The sequence below is a fragment of the Aspergillus welwitschiae genome, assembly GCF_003344945.1.
Source record: "Aspergillus welwitschiae strain CBS 139.54b unplaced genomic scaffold BDQ94scaffold_135, whole genome shotgun sequence".
Lineage (NCBI taxonomy): Eukaryota > Fungi > Ascomycota > Eurotiomycetes > Eurotiales > Aspergillaceae > Aspergillus > Aspergillus welwitschiae.
In genome coordinates, this window is record NW_020798829.1 from 1 (window position 1) to 12,601 (window position 12,601).

A 12,601-nucleotide genomic window follows, 5' to 3' on the forward strand; every position below is an offset into this window, starting at 1 on the left:
TAACGCTGCCCTGACTCCAATAGATTCTTGAATTTCGTCTGTATTACCTTACAAAGAGGACATCCGCTAACCCCGGTGATGGGTTCGGAGAACGAATTAAACTGTGTCAAGGGCCACTGATGGCCAGAGAAATCGCCCAAGGTCACCTGAGCAAGCGCCGTGGGAAGCTAGCTGTCGGTGGTAGGTTTACTTCTCACCCGATCGATTCATCCGCCAACCTACAACGGCTGCGATGAGAACGCTTCTGACAGACCGTGTTGGACGTGCGCCCGAAGACTAATCTTGGTCCACCCTAGTGTGCGCCCATCACTCCATTCGCCAACCGGTCCAGGATGTCGTCCAGCCTCGGACGGGTCCGGATATCAAACTCTTTGACCTCGACCTCGAGCCAGGTCATGTGCGGGAGGCGCCTTGTCGCAACAAGAACATCGCCACTGTTCCAGCCTCAAGTGATTCTCAGCAGTGGGTTGCCTCTCGCATACTTGAAAGTTATCGAGAATAACGTGAGTTTCAGCATGCCTAGGACATAACGATTCTCTTTACGCGCAGCCAATCCCATGCGGCAGTGACATCCATCGCTGCTTCTCGTCTTCTCTCTACAGTCCGATTCCTACACGCTCAGCACTGACCGTCACGGATAAATTACCTCCTTCATTGGTTGGTGAACGGTCTAATTGATTGCGGGGCTCCTCCCCCGTTCCTCGGTAAGCCTTTGATGCTGGCACATCTGTTGTGCCGCCGCGAACAGTTTCCCCAAGGATACCCTGTGAAGTCCTGCCAATGCTTACCATGACCGGTCGAATAGCTACGGCCGCTATAGTGCTCACGTTGTGGCTGTTCAACACTGCTCGGTTGCGGTAAGCTGTTGCATGTGAGATTGAACGGGCAGTCCTCGGCGGTCATTAAGCAGCTTTAGATTATGCGATGACGAATGTGCAAGGGCGCCCAACCGGAGCTGCGTCCGATCGCTGTCGATATATGTTACGCTGGAACCTAGTGAGCATATACAATTTCTTTTCCTGTGTTGGATTGCCTCGAAGACTCCATGCATTCAATCCATAATGTCGCAACCATCAGAACCATCCGTTAGTTGAAGGTGCGGTCTGGGGACCGACGACACCGCAGTCTGAGCAGCCCCTCTCGACTTTGGACCCCGTCGCTTGGTGATTATGCTGTTGACCGCATTGAGTAGGATCAAAATTTGAGGTCCGTTGGATATATGCTGTGCTGTCGATCACTAGGTGGCCGACTTAGAACTCCACCGTGAGGCACAGTTGGAGACAAACATGGCTACTCTGCTTACAGCAAATTTTTAGCTGGTCTTCCGAAGAAATCCGAAGTCCACTCTAAGGCGAGCCATTTCAGTATGACAGTTCAAAACGATATAAGGTGTACACGCGCTACAGGCAATACCCCAATACCGAGTCCATGGCCTTCTCATGCACAAATTCTCCATACAAGGACCACATTTTTCCTACAGCGTATGTTTTGATACCGTGAAATCCCCAAGGCTGCATCTGCTCATTGAGAGGGTCTTAGAGGAAGAAGATCCAGGAGGGACACCGTCCGTGAAACTGTCGTCATGTTGTCCGCAGACCAGAGCCCTAAGAAAAGGCGAAGATACGCCTGATATAGAGATGCCCAACCTGCAGTGCAGCTATTAGACATTCCCCTGCGAATGCGGGGTTCTGGCGGTTGACTGTTACTTGTCCTCTTCTTATGAGGTTTCCGAGTTCTCGACCTAGAATGGGCCCAGCATCCTATCTCCGCTTACGCATCCCGAGGATATTTCTAGACACGTCTCTGTCAAGCTATCGGCCCCCATTGATTGGTTGGTAATGCACCTTACGGTCTTTCATAAACACACGTTGGAATCAGCCACCGTCTCTGCATTCTTCTTTCCGCGCGTGAAGTGCGCCCTCGAAAAGCTCGAACATTGTCGCAAGCAGCTCTGGGAAGTCATACGTCCATACATGCGCACTATTGACTTCGAATGTTTATGTGGCCAAGAGACGAGCGGCACCTCAATACTCTCGGCAGATTGCGAGTGTTTCCCGGGACAAACTTAATGGATGCTAGAAAATGGACTCAGAGCGTTTCATTAAAAACATGTCTTGCAGCTTTTAGTATAAAGAGCATACTGGGTCCTTCTTTAGCATGCGTTCAGAGGTTGGAGGGCCGCAGTTACAGTAATAGCTTGTGATGTTGTACGGGTTTCTTGTTTTCCTGCTTTATGAAATTTATCTGTATCGTTGCCATGGACGTCACCCGTCTTCTCACAATCCGACCACTCGAGTCAGGGAATCCAGCCTCGATTGTTCTGGTTTGCAGGAAGGCAAGATAACCCGACTGCACATAGTTTGACTAGTCCATAGTTGGTCACCGGTGAGTGCCACAAGGATCGGCGAGGTTACACTCGGCCTTTGGTCTGCCCATGCCTAGGACCGTGGCCTCAATGTCACCTTCAACTTCGGGCTTGCATTGGGTGAACCGTTTTGGGCAGGGTTGGCGCGTGGTGTCATCTTGATTTTAAGTCAACGAGACAGCCAACCTTTATAAGTGCCATGTGCGTCCTAGGCTGGGGCCTCTCGCCTTCGCGATATGCACATATCTCACAGAAACCCCATTCCTCCCGGCGTCACTCATATCCTCAGCGAACAATGAAAGCCCACCTGCCACGACTGAACGAGCTCCTAAAAGTACTGTCATCGGCAGGAAACAAGCCGCATCCAGGTATCAGGCCAGATGCCTCACGCCCCACGGAATCGGATCCGCCCGACGACTGGATACCGAACTCCCAGCACGTCTTGGACGAGCGTATGCTAACCGAGGAAAACGACGAAAGTGAGAGAGATGGCGCACAGGAGGTCGACAGCGTGGTCACAATTGGGCCACCTGAGAGTCCACCTGACGTGGCGGATAAAAAGATTCTCATGTCGTTGATCTGCGAGTATGTCCCGTCATATGATGTCCCAAGCCCGGCCGTCATTCGCCCTTGAACGGTGCTGATCTCTATCCTCAAGTCTCGAAGCCAGAGTCCGGTAAGCTTATCTTCATTGCGCTACCAAGCGACACTCTACGGGACCTTGAGCTGACGGAGAGCTATAGAAAGCTGGAGGAACAAATGGAGGATCAAAACCAGGAAAATCACCGCCTGCACAGGAGAGTGAGCAGCACCTATGAGAGTGTCCCGACCTCTCACACCAAATCCCGTCGCTCAGCTCGGTACAAGGAGATGGAGTCGGAATGAACATCGTTTAGAACCACTGTCTTTCACCAAGCTTGTCCGGCCGGAATTAAGATCTGCTCGATTCTAGAGTATATAGCTATCTTCAATGAAGAGTGAATGTTTGTGCTGGCTGTAGTAGAGCGAGGGCAACCTGGTCTGTCGATCCCAAGATAAAGGAATACGTTGTCTACTCCGGTAAACAAAAACTTCCACCCCGTAGCTGCATTTGATCGTCGGTGGCGTTGGGTGTTGAACGAATCAGCCGCACAGGTGATCATTTAAACTCCAGCGGTTCGGTGAAGTGGGTCTCCATCATGTCCGCCAGACAAAGATGCGAGGATGTGTCACGGACGTGTGTCGCGCCCCTCACGCCTGCTGGTACTATCCCCAGCGTTTGAGCCCATCGAAGCTCCACTGTGAGATCAGTTAATGTGTCGAAGGTCATCGGCACAGCCTGGTGTGACGTCGGAGGCAGATCACGTTTGTCGCTGCCTCGCGACGCCCACGTTCGATGGCCAGGTCACCCTGGCGACAACGTCGTAGGCATTAATATATCCAAGCCTTTTTCGTGACTTTGCGCCAAAGAGTCCATGCGAGTGTTTTCTTTGTCTTCCCCGATACCACTAAGCCTCGCAGTGGTTAACGATGTGGACTCCCCCTCGGAGCAGCTGACTCAGCAAGCGATCGGCCTGGCGGTATTTTACTTGACGGAGGCAAACAGCCAGACAGACGTATGGCCATGACTGTGGGAAGTGATTGGTTGTTCTCCTATCATGTGACCCATGTGGGTGGTTGCAGCTATCTAGGATATGAGGCTTACTAACGGATGACTAAGCGTGGTCGACCCCTAGGGGCAGGCGGTACTGAACGGCAGTATGCTCCCGACACAAGGGACACTCTGACCACCAACATCGCCATTGGAGCTTTCCATCTTTTCCATCCCTTATTCGCGGTAGCGATGAGTGGAAGCAGCTCTCCAGACTACAAAGCGCTTTTCCTCAAGGAAGCTGTGCTGAGACGGCAGGCAGAGGAACGCAACCGACCGACGACTTTCCCAGAGTTCATCCACCATTGCCACGATCTCCTTTGGAGGCCACTCCGAGCCCAAACACCGTCTCGCTCCACCACAGGCAAAATTTCCGCTCCTATCGGAAAACGATGTCCCGTACGGCTGCTTCCGTGGACTGACTGTGAGGATAAACAGCGGGAAATTTACGAATCTGTCTGCCGCTACCTGCAGCCGACCGAAGGGGATGCACGACAGTTATTCACGTCACTGGTTGCCTTGGAAGACCACGGTCGACGACTTGCACGCCGACCCATTAGCAGCGAACAGGATCTTGAGACCTACGAACGACTCGCCGTTGAAGATCACGTGCACGATATCGTCGCGGAGTTGTGCAAAATACCAGAGGCTCGCCAGGACTTCCGGTTAGGCAATGGGTTATGGTTCGATAACCACCCCAATGCTCTGGACGAAGATGATGAAGTCGATGCTAGCCAACCATCGAGGCCTTCGAGGCCTTCGAGGCCGGATCAATTTTGTGTTTATCATGCGGACGGTAACCGACGTACCTTGCTCACCACGGTCGAGTACAAACCCCCCCACAAACTCTCCGCTGCGAACCTACGGTTGGGACTCCGACCGATGGATTTTTGGCGAGAAGTGGTCCAACCTGATCGGGTTCCGACGGAAGAGCCAGCGAAATCCAGATATCACGCCGAGCGGCTGGTCGGATCAGCCATCGCACAAGAATTTCATGTGATGATTCAAGAGGGTCTGGAGTATTCATATGTGACGAACGGCTTGATGGACGTGCAGCTCTGGGTGCCCTACGATGACCCAACTACCCTTTATTACCACCTGGGTGATCCCGGTATATACGAGATGGCCGGCGTTGCAGGGCATGGAATTCCCAAGACTCGAATCGAGAGGGCCCTGTGTCTCTGTTTAATGAGTCTTCGTGCTCCGCTACGTGACCAGGCGTGGCGAAATACTATCAAACCTACACTACCGATATGGAAAACGAGTTATGATAGCGATCGCGCTCAGCTCGTAGTAGTGGAATTACCACGAGACTTGGACGTGGACGATGCTACCTCTGAATCCGCAAGTCCTGAGCAGTCAACCTCGGAGTACCTCACATCCTCGTCCCCCATCCCCAGCGGGCCTCGAGTGACTACCCGAGCCGCCGCTAGCTGTGCGCCACGATCCGGTCCGTATCACCACGAGAGTTCTTCGGATTCCGAGGCCGACCCGACCGCATCTGCAGGACGGAAGCGGGGGTTCAGCCAGGTCACATCGTCCCCTCCAACCCAACGGTCTGCACCGCCGGCCGGTCGTCAAGGAAACCAAAGCGGGCAATCTCGCTCCCATGATGCTCCATATTGCACACAAAAGTGTCTTCTCGGGCTCCAACAAGGCGGCACGCTTGACCCTAAGTGCCCCAACACGGAGCTGCATATGCGTGGTGGAAGGGCAGACCGCCATTCGATCGGTGCAGCTGACTTGGTAAAAAAGCTCAAAGCGCAGCTCGATCAGGATCTGGATCATAACTGCACTCCGATCGGCCCTTGTGGGTCCTCTGGCGCACCATTCAAGATTACGTGTGCCACCTTGGGATATACTGTTGTTGGGAAGGGGACAACATCGAGACTCTGGGGGGAGGTCTCGCGTGAAGCAGACGTCTACCGGATCCTGCGGCGTGCTCAAGGATCGGCTGTTTCCGTCTTTCTCGGGGCGATCAATTTGGCCCTAACCTACTTCCTCCATGGCGCGGGAAGGATCCGTCATATGCTTCTAATGGGCTGGGGTGGCGAGAGCGTGGGCCATAATCCTCTGGACAAGGCCATCCAACGGGCGATTTATCGGTCGGTGAAGGAGATCCGCTCTTTCGGCGTCGTTCATCAGGACCTTCGTCCGGACAACATCCTGTGGAATGCTGAGCTCGAGCGAGCCCTGATAATTGACTTCCATCTGTGCACCTTGGACCGTCGACCGCTGCACAAACGGCCCCGTGCTCTCAAACGATTACGGTGTGGTCCTGATGAAAGTCACTCAAAGCGGGTGCGTGTGGTATAGGAAGAAAACACTGGAGATTGTCATTCTAGTTTACCCCAGCTCACCCTCCCCGCGCGACCTCTCAGCCGACCGGTTGGCTATGAGAGAAATGGGAATTTTGTATATTTGTCTTGTGTCTTTACAGGCTTCGGACCCCCAAATCCGAACCCTCCTCTTGTCTCAAACAACCAATGAGCTCAGCGCTCTATTCGGTCTAACTATATTTTCTCTTGAGTACAGCTCAGAAATTCCCTTAGAGTAAACTGGTATCTCTCAGCCAGACGGACTGGAATGTCTTCTCAGACTAATATAATCTTAGCAGACTAAGGAAGTCAGTTCAAACAACTTAAATCTACCTAGACTGTCTTAGTTTAATAAGAAGATTGCTTTGTCTTCCCAGACCGACGAAGTCTTAGCAGACTACAATAGCCTCTCCAGAGAACGAGAGTTCCAGTAGACTGATTGTCATTTCAGAATAAAATATATTACTGAGGTAATCGTCCCATTCACTTTGTTTCATGGCCCAGAAGGGCAGAATTATCTTTCCAGACTAGGATGTTCTTTTCAGATGACATAAGCTATCTAGAACATTCAAGTCCATAAAAGCTAAATAATCTTCCCGGAATCTAAGATCTTAACGTTTATAGATGGTTGCAAATACGGCACAAATGCGTATCCTCTGAATCCTCAATACTGGAAGTTCAACCACATAACCAATCGCTTCCATCAGCAGAAAGCCTACCACCTGTTGTACCTTCAAGATACCGTGTAATTCTAGCAGACTTCCAAAATCATTTCCAGATAATTTGCCAGAAATCAACAACAAAATCCCCACCCTCCGCCAGCAGCTCCCGGAACCCGGTAATTTCACCTATTTGTCCAAGAACAGATACAATATAGGTTGTAACCAATGTGCTAAGAGCATCATTGGGCATTGTATCTTGATAAGAAGCCCGAACCAACTCAGCTACTACACCTATATCATCTTCACACAGTGTGAAGCATGACAAGGTCGTCGCCAGCTTACCCAGAACCAAGTCCGCAAGCGAAACAATACCATACTTATCAGCCAATATATATAGCTTTGTATGTCCAAGAAAGACAGGCGTGAAATCATTCTTAGGATCACAATTACCCCTTGGGGCAAACTTTTCTTTTGTTTTGGATAAGACATTGTCATACGAATTTGTATATTGCATGCTGAGATTTTTGAACCTGTCCCGCAGATGGTGGCTCCAGATACTTTTTTTCTCTATAGGGTAATGCATACCCATCGAAGAGATCATGAGTCTGGGCCACTTCTTCTTCTGGCTCCGCTTCTGGGGCCATTAGTTCGTCGGCGTAATTCTCACAAGGGGTTTCTGCTGGTGGCTGGTCAGATGATGGTTCGCGGCTCGAGCAGTAGCCTTTTTTCTTTCTTCCGCTTGCTCTTCTTTGTTATTGATAGTGAGGAGTACCCACTCCATTCACCAGCCTCAGTTTGTTCCTCTGCCATCCCTGATGCTGATACAAGTGTCTGGTAAGACCTTTCCGTGCACGACGGTGGCGTGTAATCGCGCACGTAAGCATACTCACACAACCGAATGAATGTATCCTCATCGACCACCTCCGACCAGTCGACATGATGAGTCTTTGCCTCTAGCATTGGGTCGTTTAGGAGACAGTGTAGTGTCGATGATAGGCTGGCTAGGGGATCGGAGTGTACAGTGAATTCCTTCCTTGTAGGGCCGACGATGAAGGTGACGAGAGGAGACGAGATGTAACTGCTGTACCATTAATATGAGGTTCCCCTCCTTCATGGTTCATTTGGAGAACTCTAATTGTTTGGGTGACTTACATGCCAAAGTTGCTGTCCATTGTTGTGGTTATAGCGAGACTAAGTAGTGTAGCTTTGGGGGTTGTTGGATGAGGGAAGGAAGCGATGGTGGGGCTCTTATTGAGATAGTAACTTAAATATTTTAATATTACTTGCAGGAAGCGTGACTAGGCTGACACGTCACAGTCGGCAGTGCGGGGTTGTTGAATTACTAAGTGCCAATAATTTAACTATAACACGATAACTATACAAGGATAACTTGTTACCCATACACAATCGCTGGAGCGGGTATGTTAATTCTTCTCGAGTATGGGTTTTACTTCTTGACTGGACTGATTTTATGTGATTGCCTGAAATTGTAACAAAGGAAGGTTCAGCTGAGTGTGATTAAGCCCCCTTGGCGGACACCATGATTAGGTAATTGCAAGCAAGACCGCAGGTAATCAGGTAATTAAAGATTGCGGGCAGCAGAAGACTGCGGTCAAGTGAAGACTGGGGGTAAGAGGTGACTGCAGTCCACCTGGAGTCATCGCTTCGTCTGACCGCAAGCCTCCCTGTCGCACCAGTCCTTTTATGCACTTACGGACCTTGCTTGTCAAATGGAGAAAAGGAGAAAGACGACCGCTGCGGGGATTCCACACATGGAGGGCCAGCAACCACTGCGCAGGCCATAAACCTCTACCGTGACTTGCACAACTGCCATGACTGCCTCGGACTGCTCAAATGAGCCGGTTTCGTTGTGGTACTGGAAACTGACGGCTGCTGATGCGAGGGATCAAACATAGACATACATTCTCAGTGTATCCGGATAGCTGGGAATGTCCCCTCAAGAAGCAGCATAGTTCTGAGGTATAATTCTCAGAGGACTGACATACTGTACCCCGAGCTTTATATTGACCAGTGAATTCTCCACCTTGGTGACTACTAAACATCAAAGTGTCAATCAAACCCGAATACTATGATTGCGTGCAGGTGGCCAAGAAATGCAGAGGATAGTTCTCACAAGTACTGTACCATCCCTGCAAACAAGACTACGTGTAGCCGGCATGGAGCGACCAATTAAGAAAGAAAAATGGGCGATTGGTGGGGTGACACAGTTAGCCGGTCAGCTCGGGATTAATAGCAATAGCCACGAAATGAATCGCCTTTTCTTGCGAGGAAACCCAGCTGGCAACCAACTTATTATAAATTAGAGAACATTAAGAATTCCACTCCCTTCTTGTTCCGATTGCTACAACAGGCTTCATGCCCAATGGAGCAGCCATACTATGGATCCTGAGCGGATTCGGGGTCGGGAATTTGTAGAGCAACCGGGTACTATTCCATGGCCTTTCTGATCTTACTATGCCATTACTATTGGCACATTCTGATTGGCGATGGCTGGTGCATGGCCACGTCATGCGAGACCTACAGATGCCATCCCACCGGGCAAAGCATAGGACCAGCAAGAAGCTGATGACCAAATCAATCCCTGACTCCCACACAGCAGCTCGCATTCGCTTGTCCATAAATAGCGGCAATGATAACCCTTTCTTTTGTTTGCCATAGGGCACAGCTTCTCCTGTCTGAAAATGTCCACGAGCCCTTGATGAAGAAAGGAGGAAAAAGAAAAGAAAATCGGTAGTATTCATCTCTGCTGATACAGCTGTTGTACCTACGGAGCCCGTTTCTGCAAATGAACAAATTATCAGATAAATGAAAGACCTCGTCCTTAGATTAGATACTATGGTTAGTAATGTTATCTCTTACAATTACTGACATCCAAATCAGTCAATTTCTCAATCCGAAGTACAGCGATTTGTCCATTAGTTGTGGCGATGAAGTCTTTCCAGCCCATCGGAACATCCTCTGTCCTCAATCAAAGTATTTTGAGGTCGCTTGTAGTAGTCGCTTTAAGGTGAGATACTTGTCATACTCCAGTTATTTTCGGGTGCAATCATGAAATTGATATAGAAACTTGTAGGAAAGCAACGGCGAGATCATCCTTGAGAATTGCATGCTCATCAAAAAGACACTTGAATTCTTGTACACGGGCGACTATACTTATGACGGTACTCCAATTACCCAAGCCCACCTGAACTTAAAGAATAGTTCTGAATGTTCACTCCAGACATGGGCAGAAAATAATATTGAGTTAGATGCAGACACTGAACAATACCCAAACCCATCACGAAAAACCACTACTACAAATTTTCAAACTTGTCAGGCCTTCTTCCACGCTCAAATGTACACACAAGGTGATTACTTTCAGATCAACGAGCTTAAGAAGAAAGCAAAGGATTACTTTATGAAATCTTTCCTGGAACATCCCGACCAAGATTCATTCAGCTCCTCCATCATTGAAGTTTACAGCTCAACAGGGGAGCACGACCGTGGACTCAGAGATCTTGTTGTCCAGCTCACGACGGATAACCTCAAGATTCTGAGGGATGGGGATAATCCCATACTCTGTGACAGACTTTTAGAATCTGTTCCCAAATTCATGCTGGAGGTCTGGTTGTCGACCTTGGACAAGTGTGCTCAATATCAGAGGCAGCAGTATGGATACGACTAGAATGTTCATTGTAATGCGCGAAAGGGTCTCGAATAATGTGCAGCTGCTCAACTTTTTGTTTGATATTCCACTTTACCTGTTTATAGTGAAGATAAAGCACTCTTCTTATTGAACTAAGACAGTCTAGGTGAATTTAAGTTGTTTGAACATACTTCCTTAGTCTACTAAGATAATATTAGTATATGAAGACATTCCAGTCCTCCAGTCTGTCCGGCTGAGAGATACCAGATTGCTCCTAGGGGAAACCTGAGCTGTACGTAAGAGAAAATATAGTTAGATTTTATAAAGCGCTGAGCTTATTGGTTGTTTGAGACAAGAAGAGAGTTCGGATTTGTGATGCCGCAAATTCCAATTCATGGCTGGTAATAATCAAGCAAAAAGATACCCGATAATGTGGCAATTGGAGTATCATGTATGTACCACGCAGGTGTTATGTCATCTATATAAAATGACCTGATTAGAGAGTCATTGCTGGTGTAGCAAACATAGCCCACTGTGAAATCTAGTGTCGTTCGCACTTTGGGAGCCTTTACATTTTATCTCTACATGCCAGAGTCTCACTCTCATTTCTCGATCCCGTTACTTGTGATGTTTTTCAGTTGCCCGAGCTTGTGACTGGTCACTAGGAACATTCTATGACTCCCCGGTAACATATCTGGCTGCTAACTCTTTCCATGTAACCTGTTTCGGCTTTGGATAATACGAAGCCTGTATATCATCTATCAGAATAGTACTCTCAATATTATTATAGAAGCATATTCTACCAGCACCTCCAGTGATGGGGGCCAGTTGCTGTTGCAGTTAAAGAATAGGATTTAACCAGTTTTCTTATCTTTAAACCATGATGAATATATCCGTATCACACTCGTAACAGTACTCGAAGGATTTGAAGAACAAGTTATCTTTTCGGCGACATTGTTGTTGGCGCTTCGATTTCGGAGTATCTGAAAGGCGTTTCTGTATTCTTCGTGGTCGTGCTACCGTAGCGGATATCGGTCTCGTCTTGCCAAGGGGGATCCAAGCCTATAAAGGTGCGAGACAGATATGTGCAATTTCCATTTCTCTTATAGCTGACCGGTCGGCTGTGAGATTGCGTGGGAAGGGTGAGCTGGGGTGAGCTGGGCCAATGACGTTGGGTAACAGAGATTTGATTTGTATGTAAAAGGAGAAATGGTGTGGCAGACAGGCAATCTAAAAAGATGTTATAGCCCATCTCAATAGAGTTCCCTGCAGATGGGCTCCGTAGACGTGCCAAGAAAATACCGCCATCATCCTCGTCGTCACTTGTTACAGGGGGAGGTTTTGGGGACGTTGGCAGTAATCCTAGTTCCGCGGCACTCTGACGGTGGCCGGCGGGCAAAGCCCGGAGGTCGCTAAGGACAGGAACGGCCAGGCTCGAGAAAGGGGGCATATGTGGTTCAAAGTGGCAGTAGATAATAAAGAGAGATGGTGAAACAGATCAGGCAAGAAGACTATGCAATCTGCAGCGTATAAGTTGTTGGTTGAGTTGGGGGACCGGGCAGGCTTTATATGTCTGCCAATACTCCAAGTTAGTCTTAGACTGGGAGAACGACAATGCTGAATCTGCTTCACAGGGAGCCAATACCGGCTGGGAATGATGCCTGTGGGCAAAGTCCCCGTAGCGCCTCGACCTGGCTGACCTATGACAACTCTTCAGGGGTAATTCGGCTCTCCAGCTCATAAGGTCGAGGATTCTTTTGCTCGTAGCACGTGTAAAGCGAACTGGCTCAGGCGTTGACCGGTGTCTGGCCTTGACGGTCTGGTGAACCGCGCAATCGTTCCCGGGACGGCCACTCACCCCAGGATGACGGTCAAGACTCCTCGGAACACTTGCTGCGCTCCGGAGACACCGTTTGGCAGTCCTCGGAGCACGGTATCTCCCACGTTTTACGTCTTTTGTCGGGAGAGGCGATTTGCTAC

At 49.3% G+C, this 12,601-nt stretch overlaps 6 protein-coding genes across 6 annotated transcripts; 5 read left to right on the forward strand and 1 right to left on the reverse strand.

Annotated features, from left to right (window-relative positions):
* Positions 1-119: 119 nt before the first annotated feature.
* BDQ94DRAFT_164568 (uncharacterized protein) lies at positions 120-502 on the forward strand (the record flags this gene model as incomplete). The annotated part of the gene is made up of 2 exons (XM_026770051.1): positions 120-180; positions 297-502. The coding sequence occupies 2 exons, from the start codon at positions 120-122 to the stop codon at positions 500-502; spliced, it is 267 nt and encodes an 88-aa protein (XP_026619357.1).
* Positions 503-672: 170 nt separating this feature from the next.
* On the forward strand, positions 673-2,211 carry BDQ94DRAFT_155704 (uncharacterized protein). Its single transcript, XM_026768518.1, has 4 exons — positions 673-704; positions 806-1,096; positions 1,193-1,481; positions 1,540-2,211. Exons 3-4 carry the CDS (start codon positions 1,367-1,369, stop codon positions 1,662-1,664), a joined length of 240 nt encoding a protein of 79 aa, XP_026619358.1. The 5' UTR covers positions 673-704; positions 806-1,096; positions 1,193-1,366; the 3' UTR covers positions 1,665-2,211.
* A 449-nt stretch (positions 2,212-2,660) lies between these two features.
* Positions 2,661-3,250, forward strand: BDQ94DRAFT_176451 (uncharacterized protein; the record flags this gene model as incomplete). Its single annotated transcript, XM_026772693.1, has 3 exons — positions 2,661-2,950; positions 3,024-3,041; positions 3,109-3,250. 3 exons carry the CDS (start codon positions 2,661-2,663, stop codon positions 3,248-3,250), a joined length of 450 nt encoding a protein of 149 aa, XP_026619359.1.
* A 374-nt stretch (positions 3,251-3,624) lies between these two features.
* On the forward strand, positions 3,625-6,438 carry BDQ94DRAFT_155718 (uncharacterized protein). The gene has a single exon (XM_026768519.1). It carries the CDS (start codon positions 4,056-4,058, stop codon positions 6,309-6,311), a length of 2,256 nt encoding a protein of 751 aa, XP_026619360.1. The 5' UTR covers positions 3,625-4,055; the 3' UTR covers positions 6,312-6,438.
* A 353-nt stretch (positions 6,439-6,791) lies between these two features.
* BDQ94DRAFT_178258 (uncharacterized protein) lies at positions 6,792-8,147 on the reverse strand (the record flags this gene model as incomplete). Its single annotated transcript, XM_026773089.1, has 4 exons — positions 6,792-7,540; positions 7,590-7,707; positions 7,748-8,053; positions 8,128-8,147. The coding sequence occupies 4 exons, from the start codon at positions 8,145-8,147 to the stop codon at positions 7,082-7,084; spliced, it is 903 nt and encodes a 300-aa protein (XP_026619361.1). The 3' UTR covers positions 6,792-7,081.
* A 1,694-nt stretch (positions 8,148-9,841) lies between these two features.
* On the forward strand, positions 9,842-10,660 carry BDQ94DRAFT_164572 (BTB/POZ domain-containing protein; the record flags this gene model as incomplete). The annotated part of the gene is made up of 2 exons (XM_026770052.1): positions 9,842-10,003; positions 10,070-10,660. 2 exons carry the CDS (start codon positions 9,842-9,844, stop codon positions 10,658-10,660), a joined length of 753 nt encoding a protein of 250 aa, XP_026619362.1.
* Between the last annotated feature and the right edge of the window lie 1,941 nt (positions 10,661-12,601).

What these genes read in the sequence shown, in the direction of transcription:
- BDQ94DRAFT_155704 (XM_026768518.1), top strand. Translation starts at nt 1,367, where the DNA reads ATGACAGTTCAAAACGATATAAGGTGTACACGCGCTACAGGCAATACC. An exon ending in GACCACATTTTTCCTACAGC is followed by an intron (nt 1,482 to 1,539) that starts GTATGTTTTGAT and finishes AGAGGGTCTTAG; the next exon opens with AGGAAGAAGATCCAGGAGGG.
- BDQ94DRAFT_155718 (XM_026768519.1), top strand. Translation starts at nt 4,056, where the DNA reads ATGACTAAGCGTGGTCGACCCCTAGGGGCAGGCGGTACTGAACGGCAG.